We start from the raw sequence: 20350 nt of genomic DNA on the forward strand, positions 1-20350 counted from the left end.
CAAAAATGTAAACAAATAGGAGTATATAAAGTCAGTGACTGGACGCCCTGTTGTTTTGTAGGATTAATCTGCCTAAACGAAAGCGGCGGGACCGTTTGAAGGAGCTGGAAAGAGCTTCTCCCAGGGAGAGTTTCATCGAGGCAGATGTGGAAACAGCCAGTGAGGCGTCTTCTGAGCAGGACTATAGCTATGAGTTCGCCCAGATGGAGGTCATCATGAAGACTCTTGGGAACAATGGTGATTAGAATAATCTGCAATCTACTTAAACCTTTAGGCTTTCAGTCCACAGCTGTATGCAGTCTGTGCTGCTGCATGGATAGAGTTTCAGGTCTGTGTCTGAACGTTGCTCGTCAAAGCTACTGGGACATTACAAGCACTTTTACTGTAAAGCTTTGTTTCACGAATTTGGTTGAAAGTGAAAGTTAGATTGTGAGATTGAGATGAGTGTCAACTACCCAAAGTTTAATTTGCAGTCATATAAAACAAATAAAAGCAGCAAAGTATGCTAGAAAAATGATAAAGCAAGAAATTGGTCTCCACATTGAATGTCGCATCTTCATTTTTTTTTGAACTGACAAGCATGTGTGTGTGTGTGTGTGTGTGTGTGTGTGTGTGTGTGTGTGTGTGTGTGTGTGTGTAGACCCCATGCAGAATGTGGTGCAGGTACTGGAGAAGCAGTACCTGGAGGAAAAGCGAACGGCTTTGGAGGAGCAGAGGATGATGTACGAAAGAGAGCTGGAATCTCTACGGCAACAACTGTCTCCGGAGAAAACACAACAACACCACCGCAGCAGCAGTGACCGCCTCACATTCCCCACACACGCACCACATAGCAAACTGCGACTTTGGACAGAAGAACGGTTAGTGGAACACACGCATGCATGCAGGCACACACACACACACACACACATGCACGCAAACACACACGTGAGCAGAGAGGTCTGTCTCAATGTTGTCATTTTCAAATGTTCTGCATCCTTTTTTTCTGAACTATTTTTTGAGTATTTTGCTTTCCAGAGCAACCTTTTCTGGAATATTCTTCATTTTCCCTAAACATGGATGGGACAAGTCTCTTGAAACACTGGGATTTGTTACTCATTCAGAGTGACTGCAGGTTTATTCGAACATGACACTTCAAATGTGAAGTTCCAGTTCACACTTCAGATTAAGGAGTGAAAAAATTCACAGTATAGCCTTCTTTAAATAAAGATAAGTTACATTCTTTCCCATTTGAAATAGCTACAGTGAGGGGACATGATGGCCCAGAGTCAGTGTTGTGGTGCACTGTGGCATTCAAACAACGCACAAGTGTTTACCAACATACATCAGAGTCACACCAGCAAACCTTCCCTGGAGCATCCAGATTCAGCCTCGACGTCTTATTCTTAAATCGGCCCTTTGACATTTCCCCACCACACTGAGCTGAGTTTTGTTTATTTCCCACTTTATTTTCTGTTTTTCATATATAGATAAACAACATCAAATCCAAATAGTGTCATTTATTCTGTCCGACTTCCTCTGGAGAACTGCCTGAGTGTCTCAATACTTGCAGACATACCCAGGACCCAAAGATAAAAGTCTTCCTGTCCGTTAACATAATAATGATCTGTTTCTCCCTGTGTGTTTGTCAGGGATGAACTCTTTCGTCAGAGTCTTTCTCGGCTCAGGGAGCAAGTTGTGAAAGCCAACACATTGGTGCGAGAGGCCAACTTTCTAGCGGAGGAGATGAACAAACTTACTGATTATCAGGTCACCCTCCAGATTCCTGCCGCCAACCTTAGCGCCAACCGCAAGGTCAGACCTCTGAACTCCTTGAAATCCTATGCCAGAAATGAGATCGGGAGTCAATCTCAGGAATTTCTTTGCATCATTTTTGGATATGTAAACTACTGATGAATTTTCCTACAGCGTGGAACAATAGTGAGTGAGCCAGCCATCCAGGTGCGCAGGAAAGGGAAGGGCACTCAGGTGTGGACCATTGAGAAACTGGAGAACAAACTGGTGGACATGAGAGACCACTACAGGGACTGGAAGGAAGGCTCAGAGGAGATGGTGATTAACGGATGACTAGAAACACGAGATAGAAATAAAGCAGTGCACCTATCAATATCTTTAATGGCATTATTCCTGTGTTTCCCAGTACAACAAGGCAAACGGTAAACACTGTGATCCGTTCTATGAGGCACAAGAGAACCACAACCTCATAGGAGTTGCCAACATTTTCTTGGAGTGCCTTTTCCATGATGTCAAACTGCAGTATGCTGTCCCTATCATCAGCCAGCAGGGAGAGGTAAGGATACACCTACTGAAACAGATCACATGATTCACGGGACAGCTTTTTGCCTCATAACACCTACTTACTGTTATTGTTGTTCTTTTTTTCCTTCCGCATATGCAAACTCAGTTTAACTTGTATATGGGGTTCCATTCAAACGTATCACTGATTTTTTTGTGTGCAAATTTTTCAGGAAATCCTAAAAATAAAATGCTAACTTCTGTGCATATTTGGAGATGCTGTTTCATTTCCTCTTTCATTCAGCTCATAGCAAAGCGTCTTGATTAGTGGAGGTTTACCCTCAGAGTCATGATTAGAAATTATTTTGTTACTGAAAAATGGTCGACAGTTACCACTTTCGTGCACACCCGCTTTCCTTTCAACAGATTGCAGTTCTTGCATTTAAATATTAACCACATTTCTATTTTAATTGAAGTTAAATGCTCAGTAGGTCTGAACTTGAATGTAAAGATGCCCCATTATGTGATTGATTTATTTTTCAGAAAAGACAAAATCTACCTTGATCAAATCTTATTTACAAAATTAAGGAGGTTTTTTTTTTCTTCAGATTTTCCATTTCCATCAACCTTTTCTAATGCAGTACCTAAAATGTTAATGGGAACATTGTTGAAACAGGAGAGCTGATGTTTGTCTGTCCTTTGTGTGGACAGTTAGCAGGGCGATTGCACATCGAGCTGATGCGAGTCAGTGGAGTCATACCAGAGCGCCTGTCTGGGGGAGATGACTCATCAGAGAACTCCAGTGAGAGTAGCTGCTTCGAAGTCATGGACACCAATGGAGAGATGGTCCACATGGCCAAGAGGCTTACCTGCAGGGTACTTGAGTCTGAGACGTGCTGAAGACTTTCACAGTTCATTAACACGTGACTGAGGTCAACCAGGCTTCATATTGTGTCTTTGCTTCAGGTACGGATCAGGGAGGCCACAGGACTCCCCCTCAACCTGTCCAACTTTGTCTTCTGCCAGTATACCTTCTGGGAACATGGCGAGCCCACAGTGGCTCCTCCAATGGTTAGCCCAGACAGACCTTCACCTCGAAGCCCAGATGCCCAGTTCACTGTGCAGTTTGATCACTGCAGTGTAAGAAAAACTGCTGGCTCCTTCACTTCACATTTGATGTCTCTGTTAAATAGAAACAACAACACAGTGTCTTCTTGCAGGACTACGTTGTACATGTAACAGATGAGTTTTTAGAGTTTATATCCGATGGAGCGCTGGCAATAGAAGTGTGGGGTCACTGCTGTGCTGGGAACGGACGTTCGCTGTGGGAGTTGGATGCATTAGAAGCCAAGACTCAGACGCTCAGAGACAGGTATAGAATCTCTTGTTGCACACAAAGGTTTGTACCCTGAGACAGACTTCTACACTTGATTAATTTTTGGCATAAATCCCATAAAGGTGGAGTGAGGTATCTCGCAGGATCGAGCTATGGATCTCCATCCAAGAGCTGAACGAGCAGGGAGAATACTCATCGGTGGAGCTGCATCCTGGAAAAGACATCAGCACTGGAGGAGTCTTCCAACTGCGACAGGTCAGAGAGAAACTATGAGGAAATTTCCCTCTAGGCTAGACTGGCTCGACTATACTAAACATACTTAGAGGATCGTAACTAATTATATAATTCTATCCGTGTCATACTTTGAGAGCACAGTGCTGGAAGCTTCATGCTGATGTTATGGGGATTTGTCCAAGCAGGGTCACTCTAGGAGGCTGCAGGTCTGTGTAAAGCCAGTCCAGAACTCAGGCACTCTGCCTCTACTAGTGGAGGCGGTGCTGTCTGTCTCCATTGGCTGTGTGTCAGCTCGCTCCACCAAACTACAGAGGCCCCTCGACAGCTACCAGGTCTGTGAAACACAAGCGCACATTTTTTGGAGTACACGTATTCTACTTTGGCTTTCATGTTGACAATAATAGGGTGATTATAATTATGCAGAACAGTGTTTGGGGAATTTCTTCTCAGTGAAATCCAATATTATGTTAATTTAGTTCATGTATGTTTTGTCTGTTGTGACTGGTACATCTGGGTAGCTGTTTGTGAGTCTGAGGACCCAAACTGCCTTGTTAATATGTATCATTGCATGGATGCCAACGGAAAGTGAGGACTGATCAATTTTGAACAGTCACAGCATCTAAAAAAAAAAAAAATCCAGGCAGGTTTCTGTTCTTTCATGCACTCAAAAACATGGTTTGTTGAAGAAGTTTTTAGTTGTGGAAGACTAAAAATTCAAGACAAGGGGGGAGTCCTTTAAAGTTAGAGGAGGATTAAATGCCCGAGCTGTCATGTCAGGGCTGTTTACAGCTCCCCACATCTGACTGAGTGTGTTCTCTCCTGCCAGAGAGAGGTGGAAGACGATATGGATAGTTATCAGGTACCATCTCAGTATCATCCCGCTGCTGCTCTCCCCCTCCCTGTTGTTCACTCTGCAGCATGAAGGAAACCAGCTGATCATGTGTTTGTGAGGCGGGAGGCAGAGTGCTGTGCCTCTCCCGACTAAAAAGAGTGCTTTATTAAACCCCAGCTGCACATGTGGATGATTTCTGATGCTATAATTACAAATGACACCAACCATTCTTTGGCAGCCTGGTGCGCAAAATACAGTTCCACCCATGGCTGAGCTCCCAGCAAGAGATCTTCTCCTGCTCTCTCTTGCCTTCCCCTGAAGTTACACGCACTAACGCTACTGTTTGCCTGACACTACCGAAGAGCCACAGGAACAATATATCTCATGTAATCACGTGGGCATTGCATGGCTGCATGATTTACAGCACTTTGCATGGTGGAAGTGCGCTGACGTCAGAGGCCTAATGTGGTTGGCTTTTGAGGTTGGAAGTTGCAGAGGGAAGCTGCTCCAAGTGATCTTCCTTCGTCCAGGTAGGACTGTAGGTGGCTGGAGATGCATGCAACGACATATATGGCAATGTGGAAGTGAGGATGGATGTCTGTTAGTTGTTGCAAAGGGGTTAAGGGGAGGTGTTGTACAAATATCTGACCATTTTCAACATAAAATAAAGCTCCTTTGGTGTGGTAACTAGCTTTCACTTGACCTTTTTGAAATCTTAGCAGTGGGTGATATGATATGGTCCAGATATGGTCCCCCCTCAGACAGGTTAGCCCTGTGCACCTTTGCCATCCCCGGTTAAAGCTCAGCTGTATCTTGAGGCCGACCCAGGTCAACTGGCATCGATTCTGGTCTCTGTCTGCTTCCAGGAGGAGGATCTCAATTGTGTAAGAGAACGATGGTCAGAGGCCCTGATAAAACGCCGGGAGTACCTTGACGAACAAATCAAGAAAATCATCAACAAGCACGGTGAATTTGGTTACCAAACACACTCTGAAACCTGCGTATGTAGCCGCTGTGTGTGTGTTTGTGTGTGTGTCTGTTTTTTCCTGTCGTGACGACACATTTCCCTTGTGTGAAACCAGAGAAGTCTGAAGAAGATATTGAGCGTGAAGCTCGGCTGGTGGAGCAATGGGTTGGCCTGACAGAGGAGAGAAATGCTGTGCTGGTACCTGCGCCTGGTAGTGGCATCCCTGGAGCTCCTGCAGACTGGTGAACACACACACTTCCATGTCGGATTCACTCCCTTTGTAGCTCTTTGCTTTTTCCCACCATTAATCTCATGCTCAACCACTTGTAGGACGCCACCTGCAGGAATGGAGGCTCACATCCCTGTCCTCTTTCTGGATTTAAATGGTGAGGCAAAGACATGCTTGGCTTAAAGTTATATTTTACATGTCTCCTTCAGGTTTTATAAGACCTTATTATCTTTTCTTTCTCTAGCGGATAATTTGACAGTAAACGAGCAGCTGACAGGCCCACATGCTGCCGGCGTTAACTCCATCCTACCCAAGGAGCACGGCAGCCAGTTCTTTTATCTGCCCATCATCAGGCACAGTGAGGAGGAGGTGAGAAATACTTTAAATATACTGCCCTCTTGTGTCCAAGAAGAGAACAGTGTGGCCAACTTTGTAGGGTGAAGTAGCCTTTATGTGATGTTCTCTACATTCTTGATGTCCTCTTTGAGGTGAAATGTAAACTGATGCCTTTGCTTCTTTTTCCTGTAGTTGGATTTTGGAAGGTTCCTATTTTAGTTTTCTTGCCTATGTAAGCTGAAGATCCCTGGATAATCACCCAGATGGAGCAATTTAGGGCATCAACTTTTTTCCGACTATTATGTCCATAATTGTGCAATTACACAGTCATGTAATTGTGTGGTAAAGGATGTTGGGCAGTGCCACTAGCCAAACTGTAATCACAGACCCCCTTACTGGGCTAAACTGGGCTAAAGTGTCATGAGATGCTCTTAAATGGACTTTAACCCTTGACTCTTTTTGCTTAGAGACAGGGATTCTTTTTACTTCATCAATCAAATACAAATCCTTTTATTTTCAAGGTGTCTGCCATGTGCTCCTGGGACTCATCCATCCATGATTCCGTGCACCTCAATCGAATCACTTCACCTCACGAGCGCATCTACCTGATCATCAAAGCCACAGTGCAGCTCAGCCACCCTGCGTCCATGGAGCTGGTGCTCCGCAAGAGGATTGCAGTCAACATCTACAATAAGCAGGTTTATCGGCGACAAGAAGAATCAGATTTAACATAAAGTACAAAAGGTTTATTGAAAATAACCAACATGATTTTACTATTTTTCATAGAGTTTCACTCAGAGTCTCAAGAGAAGAATGTCCTTGAAAAACACACTTTACTCCTGTGGTGTATCCTATGAGATTGTTTCCAACATACCAAAGGTACAGCTTGTTGTCCACTTAAATACTTTTTCAATAACTACATATAACAAAGCCTCTTTAACAAATGTGTTCATACATATATGGCTCGGTCTGTCTGGTCAGGCCTCAGAGGAGCCGGAGGAGAGGGAGACATTAGCGCTCATGGCTGCTCGCGGAGACAGCGACGAGACTCAGGATGGAGAAACTTACATAGAAAAATACACACGTGGAGTTCTGCAAGTGGAGAACATCCTCAGTCTAGAGAGGCTACGACAGGTATTTTTGCTCCCTGTAACTTTTTGTAAGGTGCTAATCAGTAAACAGTTAATATAACTGCCGTGTTTCCTCTCTGCAGGCTGTGACAGTGAAGGAGGCGCTGGCCACCAAGGGGAGACACCTAAGGAGGAGTATCAGCACACCAAATGTACAGCATGTAATGAACACTTTATTTACTCCTTTAAACAATTTGACCCTCATGGTGATAATTATTTCACTGTAAAATGATGCGGCTTGTGTCCCTGATTACATGTTTCTTGCTCTCCAGTCTTCATGTAGTAAAACTGACCTGACTGGCTGCGAGGATGAAGACTGTAAGGTATGCCAGGCATGTTTAACACGTTTTTAACTCTTTTGTAAGATTTGAGGTCATTTATTTTTTGACAATTTTTCAAAGGTTTGTAGGCTCACAAAACCTCTACCAGAGCATAATTATCAATGAGTGTAGAAAAAGAAAAGAAATTAACTTGTTCAGGTGACCAATGAATATGAGCAGTTTTGAAAATTCTTCATTTTAATGATCTTGATTATAATTTCTGTCATTTTGACTTGACTTGGGTCCTGAGCACGTAAATGTCAAAAATACAACAGAGGTTTCCAGGGAGCCTCCTTCTGACTCGAAAACAAGCTGATGTTACACATGTGACGTCTGGGTGATTATATTATTCAATGCTTGGTCAGGGACTACCAATGTACCACTAGGAGGGACATGGATCACTAGAAGAAAACCACTGCTCTGCAGAATAGCTGAAAGTAAACTATAAGCTCACGATATTGGCTAAAATAACCTGAGTGTTGCTGTCTAGGACCACTGTGACCACCCTGACAGCTGCAATCCTCAGGACAGCTCTCTTTGCAGCACGCCAATCAAAAACAAGGACAACCCAGGTAAACATTTTTGAAGAACCATGCGCCTTCTTGATTTGAGGTCTATGTGTTGTTGCGTTCTAACTCTAAATGTTCCTACACAGGCTCGGTTCCAGAGAGCCCCACATTTTTCAACTCAAGTCCCTTCAAGGTACTCTCCCCTCAGCCACCCAAGTTCCTCAAGTCTCTGCTGCCTGTTAAAGAAGAGACCAAGGCAAAGAAAGTCCTGGAGGCCCGCCCACTGCTGGGGCAAGAGGTGAGGAAGGAGTTAAACCCATGCCCCCCCAACCACACACGCGCGTGCACACACACACACACACACACACACACACACACACACACACACACACACACACACACACACCACGTTCCTCAATCCCATTTGCCATTGTTCATCTTCGTCAAACACCATCTTTACAATTTCCCATTTCATTCAAATACATACATTTCCATAACATGGTACAGTGGTACATATATTGGCAGAGTCAAGACATCCTGAAGCCTGCCTGATGATTTCACAATAATGGCTTGCTCACATGTGACTGCACAAGCACACACATACACTCACACACACACTCTAAAACAAAGGCACTGGCAAGTGATGAAAAGCAACAGCATGAGAGAGCTGGCTTTAAAGTCTTGTCTGATGTTGTTTTGATCATTTGATTTGTTGCATCTTTTTCAACTAACCTTACATCCTTGTCTTCATGTGTGCTTGAAGTGGACTAAAGGAGGCACATTCACCTTTGAATTCCAAAATCTTTGCAGTTCATCTTCAAGTCCTAGCGGACGTTTGTGCCAAATTAGAATAAATCCTCAGAGGCGTCCTTATTGCTTGAAAGAATGAGTACATATGAGGTTACAGCGACCTTGACCTTTGACCGGCAAAATCTTTTAATTCTTTCTTGTCTCTCAGTTGATATTTGCCCCAAATTTGAAGATAATCCCTTAAGGCCTTCCTGAGATATCACGAGAAAGAGAATGGGATGCAAGTACGGATGGACAACCCAAAAACGTAATCCTAAATTGCAGCAGTAGAGTGACAGACAGGCACAAAAGACAATAATTACCAATAGGACACTTCAAGTACATTTTTTTTTTGTGAAATCCTAAAATGCATGGCACTAACTATGTAACTGGCCTGCCCAGCTCCATGCATGCTGTGTGTGTGTTTGTGTGAAGTTTGTGCTGTTGTTCTGACCCATCCGCAGAGCATGCGCTCATGTGTGGACAGCAGTGCACTGCTCCCCCCTCCCTGCCCCTGGCGCAGACCCAGGGCAGGCAGCGAGGGCCACTGCAAGCCTTCCACCTCCACCTCCACCCCCACCTCCACTCCCAACAGCAGACAACTCAGCCACACACTGCCATACAGTGCTGTAAGTGCTACACACACCAGCACACACTGCTCAGAGGTTGCCTGTAAGCTATACATCACTCACTGACGTGTCACACACTCACATCGTTGCGCATGAAGTATTCAGTGAGTCTCAGCACGAGGAGGTGAATCGAACCCCTTGTTCCCTAGCAACATGCGCAAGGTGTAACCGCAGCAAATGTACTACATTTCATTTGTTTTAGTAAGCAAACAATCCATAGGAAGAGAATGAATAAAACCTATGTGAATGTAACCAAATATGTCTGTTCAGGGATGTGTGTAGTGTCCCTGGTCAGCTGATTATGGTCTGTGTCCTAGTACAGAATTCATTGTATTGCACCAACCTGTATTTTTTTTTTTTTTTTTTTGTGAAGGCCTGAAACCAAGTAGTATGGTTAGACCAGAGAGAATTTCTCAGGCTGTGAACAAGTGATTGGTAGCTCAAATGCTCAGAACTATTTGAAATCTTTTGCAGCTAGTACCTTGTACCGGGTAGCCTTCCGTCATTTCACTGTTAGCGGTGGTTTATTTTAATGTTATGATTCAATGATCGGGTGCAAGTAAAAGTGAAAGTAATCTCCGTTGTGCCACATGTTCACAATCTGCAATATTTTTGACAGCCTTCATTACCTATTAGAATAGCATTTGTACAAGTTAACGCTTCATACATCTAACATGGTGTCCTGTGTCACTGTTGTTTGTCCTGCTGCTCTGATTTTGATCGGCAGGACTCGGAAGATGAGACAGACGTGGACATGACTCTGAATTTAGATCAGGGCTCTCACCACCACACCAGCTTCCAGACGTACATCCCAGAGGACTTTGCAAATTTTGAGATCTACAATGCCACTCTGGAAAGCCAGGAGGGTTTTCTATCCTCCCGTTCTGACTTGAGAGGAAGCCGTTGTCGAGGTGGAGGCGGAGACAGGGAGGTGTCTCGAAGCCCCACTACCAGCAGTTGCACGAGTGGTTACTTTTCACACAGTGCCTCCAATGCTACGCTGTCGGACATGCCTTTCAGTTCCAGTGAAAGCTCTGATCATCTCAGCTGCACCTCCAGAGATTCCCATGACTCCCTCAGCTGTCCTGCTGGAAGAGGCTACATCCAAATTAAAAGCGTTTCTGCAGAAGCTCATCAGCCACCTCTCTCAGTAGGTGGGGCTCAGGATGCTTCCATCCACCCTGCCTCTTCACCTGTCAGAGTTCCTTATTGCATGGACAAGTTGAAAACATTCCCTCCACCTCATAACTGTGTCCTCAGCACCAGCCAGGAGTTCACGGACTTTAAAGGGGCTGATGACACTATTGGAGAGGAAGATTTGGCACATTTCTCAGAGGGATGGGAGCAGGAGGGTTTACACTTCTCCACAAACCAACCGAAGAGAATGGAAACATGTGGGGGTAATAACCTCTCTTCTGATGTCTCTGGGATTATCAACGCTTCTCATCGTGAAAATGATGATATATGCAAATATCCTCATGATAAACTCTCAATTAGCGTAGCTGCACCGGGCCCTAACACAACTGTTTGCACCTCAGTCAGAGCACCAATCCCTGCTCCACCTACAACCCCAGCAGTCTCCTCTGCATCAGTTCCACCTCCAGTTACAGCCCCACTATCTGCACCAACTCTGAGCGGAGGAGAACCTCCCATCAGGGAGCCAGCACAAGGTGATCTGCCCCATGGAAGTCCCTGTCCCAGTCCAAATCCCAGCAGCGCAGAGCCCTCAGGGGACTCCAGCGGGGACGAGAGCACCCCTGTGGCTCAGCTTCCTGATTGGATGGCTCCTGGGGAGCAGGTGTGGGTGGGGAAGAGGAGAGGAACAGTCTACTATGTTGGAGGGGTGGAGTTTGCCAAGGGCATCTGGGTTGGTGTGAAGCTGGACCTGGCAGTGGGTGAGTCTGGCCTCATACATGATTATGTATGGAAAACTGCAGCAAAGCAAACACTAAAGATTTCTTTCAGCTTTTGGCCATCCTAGCATGCTGCCCAAGTACAGAATACATTCATGCTTTAAGGTGCAATAGACAATTTTCACACCTCCTGGTCAGACGTAAGACAGACAATTCACTTTGTCTATCTCGTCGTGATACAATTTGTGATGTTGTCACATACTAATAATAACAGCATGAGCATGTAAGAGGTTAAAGTCCCCAACTGAAGCACTTTCTATTGTCAGTTAGCAAATGTTAGCTTCCTTGTCTAGCAAAAAAGTGACCACCTCAGTCTGGCTTTCAGCCCCATTTTGGTCCTACATCTTAGAACATCGAAGAAATACAGAACCAGTATTGACCCTGGTCTTCCTCCTTTGTTTGTCCGCCAGTGTTTGAGGTGGATAAGGAATGAACCCTTACGTTTCTCAGCCTTTTCTCCTGTTGATCCACCACCCGTCAGCTCCTGAGCTGTGTGACGACACGTAGTGATATCAACGCGTTCATGCTGTTGGCTCAGAGATTCTTAACCGTTGTCTGCCAACATAACATAACGACTTTTCTTGAAGCTCTTTTGTCCTTGTGTGTTGGTTAAGTTAAGGTTAAATAAAAATAAATAGCATATTATCTTATTTACACCATTAACATTTTACTTCTACAGATGTACTCATCATCAAATGAATTCTGCTTCATCCTCTCATAGGCAAGCACAACGGGACTGTCCAGGGGAGAGTTTACTTCCGTTGTCCGCCAGGCCACGGCGTGTTCGTGAAACCATCTCGTCTCACGAGAGGGCCGCCCTCCATGGACGTAGAACCCCAGACTCTGATCAGATAGGATTTCCGAGGGTGGTCCGGTGCCTTTTCTATGGCCCCTCTTTTCCTTCCCGGTTGCCACTCAAGTCTTGTAGCTGATGTGTTCCGCAGGCGTGTCTGCTTTACTAAATGAAGCTATCCTAATTACTGTTCACTGAATATTCTCTATGCACATATCGGAGTTTTCTATATGGTGATATTTTTGATAAAGAACCTAACTTTGAACTGGGAGTCCATATGGAAACATTACCCACATACATTTTATTACATTGGTTTATATATATAAGAAATATGATATTTTTGTAAAACGATGCATAATCCCCTGAGGCTCATAGTTAAATAATCTGGGATATGAAGATTAAGAATGTACTACTGTTAATAAACATTGATATTTACATCAATATGATATGTCAGGGGTAACCAAAGAACTACAGTTCCATATCTGCTGTTATGAGTATTATGTTATTTTCCTAACCTACAGTATGTGGAGGTACACTAATATTATATGAATGTACATATATGTGTGTGTGTGTGCAGGTGTGTGTGCGTATGTGTGTGTGTGTGTGTGTGTGTGCGTTCAAGTAAAGCTTAGTGCCATATCTCTAGGAACAGTGGACAAATCTGCAAAACCTGAACTGCCTTCAGTGTTTTGACTGCAGTTGTGTGTCATGTTAAATTATCCTGTTGAAGTACTGTAACACTGGGGATGAAATAATCTCAATCCAGCATGAGACTGTTGCTGTTTGAATGCTTGCACTGGAAAGGATCCTTGGAGAGTTCATGATTTTTGTCTTCCATATTGATTTGATGATGAAGTGATCTCTGCGCTTCTACTCGAGGGGACTGATGCGTCTGCACGTTCATACGCCGACCGAAGCAGCTAGGCTTTGTCCAAGGATTGGATCTAATGATGCCTTATTGCTCTGCTTCTGTCACGGCAGCCACACAAACACCAGACGACTCAATGAACAGCTCGCCATAACAAGTTTTGCCACGTATAACATGATGGGCCTGAAACCTGTGTATGGATATCACCATGCCTAGAGGCAAATGCCACCAGACTGATTGGACACTCTTGAACTGTTGACTGACTACATGTTAAGCGGTACTCTATAATGCAGGATTGGATGAAGAAATAACAAGACATTATGGAGAACAGTTGAACATGGAAGTGGCTAACTGTGGACTAAAAATTGTTCTATATTCAATTTTCAAGTAAATGAAAGAAACCCAAGACCTTACTTTAAAAAAAAAAAAAGAATCAAAGCTGCTCTCCCTGATGAGGAGTTGTAAATAGAAATGTTTTTGAAAATAGTATTTACACTATTATAATGTACAGAATTGTATTTATAATGTATCTTGAATTGTTTTAATTGGTACAAAATGTTGAATAGAACATTTACAATCAAGCTGTTGATGTGTTTGTGTTGAATTGGTTTGTTGTAGCTGATCCCGTGTGGAGCTGAATATTGTAATACATTTTAGCTGTACATCATGAGAATATTTAAAAACAGCAGATGTGTAATTATTGTCAATTGCTTCTCTTATACTTCAGAAAGTATATTATTCAGCAGAAAAATAGGGAATTGATTGTGAAAGAAGGCCTGTAAAATCCCTGCAACAATATCATGCTCTTCGCATGAATGAGTAAGAAAAATGACTCTTAATGACAAAAGTATCAACCATAATAATAATGAACCGTTATTTGGCATTCGTGAAATTTGTCATTTTTATATGATTTCTGTGGGGGGTTTATTACCTTGGCTTAACATTTACACGTTTTCATTTTTCAGCATAGGTTTTCTGTCCACAGTGAAGAAGGAAAGACGCTCAGTTTTACGTAAGTTTGAATGACATCTCGCTGGAGCAGCGTTGGCAAGGACATGCAATCGTTCCCCGTCGTCTCAATGTCATTTCAGTTTCTCCATTCTGTCCAAATGTGTACTTTTTAAAATGTTATGGTAGATTCCTAAACTTGGTATTTGTGTTGACACAATTCGTACACACAACCACACATTTTTATGCAGGTTTATAATTTGTTGATAAGTGAATCTAATTTTTTTTTTTTTTTTTTTTGCTCTGTTTTGTTTTTTTGTTGGTCAGGTCAGATCAACCCCATGAATTAAAAAAAAGTCGTTTGATGCGTGTGATGGGTTCCATGGAGGTTACCCACATTTTTGGAGTCGCTGAAGGAAACACAACTGGTTCATTACCACCAGCAGTCATTACACAACAAGTACACAACGCCGCTGGTTTGGTGTTCCACTGAGTTTGTGAGAGGAACCCCTGGTTTTATTGTGCGTAAGTGTGCTTCTGCCAATGTGACATGACAACATGTCTGTAGTGAAACACAGCCATGAATGACTCAAACATGGAGGGCATTACAGTTCATACTTCAGGTGGTACACAGCAATGTGGAGGATTAAAACCTGCATGTTTAAGGGCGGAATCTAGAACCACAATTCCTTGAGATTTGTTATTATTAACTCACATACTAATATGATATTCTTTAAATATGACAGTAAGAGCAGAGATCAAAGAGAGGCCTGCAGGTAAACTCAGCATTTCAGCAGTAATTTTCCAGTTTTTAAAACCATGTTGCTGAGTCACTGCTGCTCATATTAATGAAAAATACAATTACAGTTGTTTTCTGCTAAAACAGTGCAACGGATCACCTGACTTGATAATGAATATGTTCGAACCTATAGCAGATATCATCACTCCACAACACAAAGAAGATGCACCCTGATTTGGTTATTTATGTGGGTATTTTAATGGAAAATGTATATTTTTAAAAACAGCTTCCATGTAATGTGACCCAATTACACTTATTTACTTTAAAATATGGATATCATTCTTTAAAATAGGAATATATCTGTCAGGGCTGGTACTGACTTGTGACTGACACAGAAGTCTTTTATTGGAACTTACTATAAATTTATAGGACGATTCGTTGATCACAAAATACAGGATTTTCCAGATTTTCGGGTCGCTGCATGGACGCTCCCTCTGATGGTGGCGGTACAGTATTGTTTGGGCCTCTCTGTCCCCCGTCCAGCATGTGGCGCTGTAGGCGACCTCCTGACTCCTCAACATAGAAAGTGAGATGAAGATAATTGTGTATTTTCACTGGTTCTCTGGAGTTGTAGTCCGCTTGGCTCTGCTGAGGCAGCTGTGAGGCGGTGGTGTGTACGTGGGTGGAGTTTAGTGTGTCGCACACACACACACACACACGCACACACTGACAACTGTGAAACCTCCCGCAGCAAACTAACAGGTGTCCTCCTCCTCCTCCGTCAAGATCCACAGACAGGCGTGTTACCGGGGGCTGCCTGTCCGCGACACACATACACACACACTCCCCAAACTTAACTCAGCTCCACGCGTTCTCCACTTAATCTTCCCTCTCAAGAAAAAAACTCACTTTTCACACATCAACAAATATGCACTCGGCCCAGAAGGACACCACTTTCACCAAGATCTTCGTGGGAGGTCTTCCTTACCACACCACGGACTCCAGCCTGAGGAAATACTTCGAGGTGTTTGGAGACATCGAGGAGGCGGTGGTCATCACGGACCGGCAGACGGGGAAGTCAAGAGGTTATGGATTTGTGAGTAACAAAAAAACAAAACAACAACAACAACAACAAAAAACAGTATCTTAGTTTCTTCAACACGTGCTCCGTGTGGTTAGAAAGTCGTTGCAGAAGTTGGAGCAAGCCAAACTGGAAGTACTGGATCAACATTTTCACTCAGACTCGCTTGTCTCTGGTTAGATTCTTCTCTAATGGTCCATAACTAATGTGTTCATGCCAGCTGATCATTCAAATATGGCCCTCAGGTGACCATGGCGGACCGGGCCTCAGCTGACCGAGCCTGCAAGGACCCCAACCCTATTATAGACGGCAGGAAGGCTAACGTGAACCTGGCCTACCTGGGGGCCAAGCCAAGGGTCATACAGCCAGGTGAGGGACTGTTTCCCTGTCAGATATGAGGAGTTGACACTTTTAATGTTTCAGATTGACTTTACTTCCTAAAATAATCCACAATAACTTCATTTATTTCCAGGATTTGCATTTGGTGTCCCTCAGATTCATCCAGCATTTATCCAAAGACCTTACGGGTATGTTACTGCTGCACTTTCTCTCAATAAAATCTATCCAAATACAGTCAATATTACCTTGTTTTATGATGTTATAATGTTTATTTTTTTAAAATGTTATTATTCCACTCCTGAGTGAGGAGACATGAGTGTGTCTACGTGCGTGGCGTTGATTGTTGAACGCTTCCCACCAGATTGACTTGATGTTGTCTATCTCTCTCTGATCTGACAGGCTCGGTAACGGTTAAAATAGCTGATGGTGGTTTGAGGAATAGCTGCATTGGGCAAAGCACTAAAGTCTTACCTGTATACATACACAAACGAACTGAAATGGTGACTAGATGCATGGAAGTCTTCCTCTTTTTTTGTTTTATTTTTTGGATTTTGATTTATTATTTTCCTGTTTTCTATAGTACATAGATTGGTGTGTGCCTTGTTTTCAGTCTGATGTGGTGTTCAGCTTAACTTGTGTGCTCATCTCTACTTGCAGTGGGGGAGGAGGTGTTTGTTCCGACTGAGAGTTTTATTTATTTAATTAATTACTTTGTTAGGGAGTTATTTAATGATTGTAGCTTGCAGTTTATTCTTCAGCTAATAATATGTCGATGATGTTTTGTTGTATATTACAAACCAACCCAAAAAACGAAAAAAAGGGGGAGGACTGATGATTGACCTCTCATTTTTTAAAAGCCCTGCAACAAAACAAACACTGGCTTGCATGTGGGAGTTTCTTCTATTTCTTACCCATGATGCTGTGTTTTGTTTTGTTTTGTTGTTGTTTTTAATAACCCTTTTTAAATTTTTTTTTTTTTTTTTTTAGTATCAATTCAAAATTAAGCATATTCGCTCCCCTTCTCTCTGGCTGAAAACTTATCACCACGCGGTCAACAAAGAAAAAATATTACAAAAAAAAAAGGTCAGGCTTCAGACAGCGACCTAAGCCGGTTCACCCCCTCACCCCACCCCCCCAGGCAGCAGCTGTTGGCTACACTGATCTCCACGGCCTCTCAAATTCAGATGGAAAATGGGAGTCACTCGGCAGCACTGTTAATAATGTATGGCACAGACGCACGGGGCTGCTGGGCTGTGGACAACAGGTGGGGCCGAGCCATGTTGCCCGTACGTGCTGCGGATTACCCCACATGTCCTGCCGGTTCACAAAGCACCTTTATTTAGCCCTCCACCCTAGCAAACCACAAAATGTTCATCGCTCCTTCGAGAGAGATGGCTCGAAGTTGCTGCTCGCTGTTAAAAAAAAAAGGGAAAAGTTCTGTAACTTTTCCTGTTCCCTCGTCGAGGGAGGTCATCGAGACAGTGGACGAGTGGCCTGCCATGTGTTCCTGAAGGAGAAGATCAACTTGTCCTTTGACAAGAGGAGCAAAAATAGCACGCTTCCAGCCTTCCCTGTCAGTCAAACTCTGTGTGTGTTTGTGTGTGTGTGTGTGTGTGTGTGTGTGTGTGTGTGTGTGTGTGTGTGTCCAAAAGTGTGGGAGGGATAGATATAACAGTTCACACCTGCTCCTCTATATATTTACCAAGGGTGACTTTAACACTAGTTTATAAAAAGGGGGTCCAAATTTACCCAGATACCCTGATGTCATCCATTTATACTTGGCCTGGATTCTTTATTGCTGCTCTCACACACCTTTCTCACAAATAAACACGTGCTTCATAAGATCCTGTAGAGTTCTATGAGCAGCAGTTTAGTCGACTGGTTCAGTGAGCGCAGCTCAATTTGTATTGAGGTTCTTTTGGTATTTTGTATATTAAGGAGAGAACATCATCCCCAGTAAAATGCAGAGTCTCACATTGCGATGAAATGCTGCATTTTGCTGGTGCGATCGCCCTGATTCCCTCTCTGCACTTCCTCGTTGAGGGAAGAGCTGACGAGCGGAGTGGTGTGTGTGTGTGTGTGTGTGTGTGAGTGTGAGTGTGAGTGTGTACACTTCTCAATTCAATATAACTTTTATCTCCTTGTTGAACCAGAACACCGTGGTTCAAATGTGCAAATTGAACCTTGGGTTTCTCATTGAAGGGTTCAGTTTTGCATCTGTTTATCTACTGAAGTTTCAGGACCTAACATGTGTGGGCATGCCTGTAAGTGTGGTGTTGTCGTGACAGAACGTGGACAGAACCACGTCCACTTTTCTTGATGTGTTGTGCGATCAAGCTCGCATTTTGACCGGCGCGGTTTTTCCTGTGGGTGCAGCGCTGGGTTGTGTCTTCACTTTAATGCCACACTGTGTTCCCGATTCAGGTGCTTTAAAAAAAAAAAAAAAAAAAAATCTTAAAAAGCTGCGCTTGTGTTTCCTTGTGGTTTTTGCTGCCTCCTTAACTTTTCATTTCTAGGTAGGGTTTGCTAGGGTTTGGATTTGCTGTGTTCTGAGGACTGGATTGACGTATTTGTGGCGCCTGCTGTTCAGTTTTCCAGAATTTACTGTCAGCGTTGGACAGATAACTCACCGTGGCTCTTCTGTGACCTGGTGTGTTTTCTTGTTCTTCAGGATTCCTGCCCACTACGTCTACCCTCAGGCCTTTGTGCAGCCTAGTGTGGTGATCCCTCATGTACAGCCCTCTACTGCTACGGCAACAGCTGCCGCCACCACTTCACCATATCTTGACTATACCGGAGCGGCGTATGCTCAGTACTCTGCAGCTGCAGCCACTGCTGCTGCGGCTGCTGCTGCCTATGAGCAGTATCCGTATGCAGCCTCGCCAGCACCGACCGGCTACATGACCACAGCGGGCTATGGCTACACCGTCCAGCAGCCGCTCGCCACTGCTGCTACGCCAGGAGCTGCCGCCGCCGCCGCAGCCTTCAGCCAGTACCAACCTCAGCAACTGCAGACGGATCGCATGCAGTAGAAGCATGAAATCCACCTCAGAGGAGGGAGGGGTCAGAGGTCGTATGATGGTTGTCACTCCGGCTTTTAAAGAAAGAAATGTTCCCTCAAAGAATATCAGAAGAGTTTCGGAGTCAAAGAGGAGTGGCTGTATATTTTATTCAGATGAGATCAGTATTTTGTCAGTCTTGAATATTTAATATTTAACATTAATTGAAGTACACTTGCTGAACCTCTTTGCTGAAATTTGTGTATATATATATCTATATCTATATACATAGATATAGATATATAGATCTATAGATATATATAATGATATATTCCCAAGTTCTTTCACGTCTTATGATCTTCCCCAAAAACCAAAACAGCAAGTCGTCATGCAGTTTTCACTCACTCACCGTTTTGGACCAGTGTTTACTTTGTAAAGCTATGCAGATAACTATTGAAAAGTCAGTGTTTTGTTCGTATTTTTCTCTTTTTTTAAAAAAAAAAAATATATATATAAAATAAGTTTGAAGTGAGATAGATTAGACCCCCCCACCCGTAGCTCCCCTCGAAAACGTAGCAGCTGAGACAAAACGCCGAGGCTGAAGCTGGAAAAAGCACTCGCTCTTCTCCCCGTTTCGCTGCACCTGAAGCAGTCCAGCGAAGGGGAGAAACACTGCTGAATGTGAATTTGTCTTTTTGAGAAAATGTTTCCTAATGTGCCTTTTAAATTATGCTATTTATGTATTTATTATGGAGACTTACATTAATAAACCCTTTTTTTTCTGTGCCTGTTCATGTATGAGGTCTGCTATAGAACGCGTCCTTGCGTGTGCTGCTGATGATCAAGAGCATATGATGGCTGTCTACAGAACAAAATATGAGTTCTACAGATGTATTATTGTCGTCTCAAATAGATTCTTAATTCTGAAATGTCACTTTTTATACTTGACCGGTTTGATAAAGGAGTGGAAGTTTTTTGTTTTTTTTGATGTTGACATTGATGTCATCTGGCATTCAGTGTTTTCAAATGCAAAGATGTCAACTATTTTACTTTGCAATTTGTAATGCATGACTCAGAATAATGCAGGTGATTTATATTTGTGAAATAAAAGGAAATTTACTGTC

The 20350-nt window shown here is 43.4% G+C and overlaps 2 protein-coding genes across 5 annotated transcripts in view; both read left to right on the top strand.

The window, feature by feature from the left end:
• The window catches only part of kif13a (kinesin family member 13A), a 38057-nt gene extending 23872 nt beyond the window's left edge, over nt 1-14185 (top strand). Inside the window, exons 16-40 of one of the 4 annotated variants that reach the window (XM_086218626.1) lie at nt 62-237; nt 641-860; nt 1632-1794; nt 1909-2052; nt 2141-2290; nt 2947-3111; nt 3202-3375; nt 3456-3607; nt 3694-3826; nt 3991-4137; nt 4632-4664; nt 5504-5603; nt 5720-5846; nt 5935-5990; nt 6078-6202; nt 6691-6867; nt 6956-7048; nt 7151-7303; nt 7383-7460; nt 7572-7622; nt 8110-8191; nt 8275-8426; nt 9382-9546; nt 10274-11441; nt 12181-14185. In XM_086218626.1, coding sequence (XP_086074752.1) covers nt 62-237; nt 641-860; nt 1632-1794; nt 1909-2052; nt 2141-2290; nt 2947-3111; nt 3202-3375; nt 3456-3607; nt 3694-3826; nt 3991-4137; nt 4632-4664; nt 5504-5603; nt 5720-5846; nt 5935-5990; nt 6078-6202; nt 6691-6867; nt 6956-7048; nt 7151-7303; nt 7383-7460; nt 7572-7622; nt 8110-8191; nt 8275-8426; nt 9382-9546; nt 10274-11441; nt 12181-12314 — 4318 coding nt within the window. In that variant the 3' untranslated portion in view covers nt 12315-14185. The remainder of the gene's footprint in view (nt 1-61; nt 238-640; nt 861-1631; nt 1795-1908; nt 2053-2140; nt 2291-2946; nt 3112-3201; nt 3376-3455; nt 3608-3693; nt 3827-3990; nt 4138-4631; nt 4665-5503; nt 5604-5719; nt 5847-5934; nt 5991-6077; nt 6203-6690; nt 6868-6955; nt 7049-7150; nt 7304-7382; nt 7461-7571; nt 7623-8109; nt 8192-8274; nt 8427-9381; nt 9547-10273; nt 11442-12180) is intronic. The other 3 variants (XM_086218629.1, XM_086218628.1, XM_086218627.1) reach the window with 3 other exon arrangements.
• A 1261-nt stretch (nt 14186-15446) lies between these two features.
• On the top strand, nt 15447-20350 carry rbm24b (RNA binding motif protein 24b). The gene is made up of 4 exons (XM_086217242.1): nt 15447-15903; nt 16134-16257; nt 16361-16415; nt 18899-20350. Exons 1-4 carry the CDS (start codon nt 15736-15738, stop codon nt 19257-19259), a joined length of 708 nt encoding a protein of 235 aa, XP_086073368.1. The 5' UTR covers nt 15447-15735; the 3' UTR covers nt 19260-20350.

This window comes from Aulostomus chinensis, chromosome 11, assembly GCF_037954235.1.
Source record: "Aulostomus chinensis isolate RoL2024-O1b breed Wild chromosome 11, RoL_Achi_v1.0, whole genome shotgun sequence".
Classification (NCBI taxonomy): Eukaryota; Metazoa; Chordata; class Actinopteri; order Syngnathiformes; family Aulostomidae; genus Aulostomus; species Aulostomus chinensis.

Excerpts from the sequence above, each read along its gene's own strand:
- rbm24b (XM_086217242.1), top strand. The coding sequence starts at position 15,736 with ATGCACTCGGCCCAGAAGGACACCACTTTCACCAAGATCTTCGTGGGA. Across the intron at positions 15,904-16,133 it reads AGTCAAGAGGTTATGGATTT|GTGACCATGGCGGACCGGGC; the intron begins GTGAGTAACAAA and ends TATGGCCCTCAG. Across the intron at positions 16,258-16,360 it reads GCCAAGGGTCATACAGCCAG|GATTTGCATTTGGTGTCCCT; the intron begins GTGAGGGACTGT and ends ATTTATTTCCAG.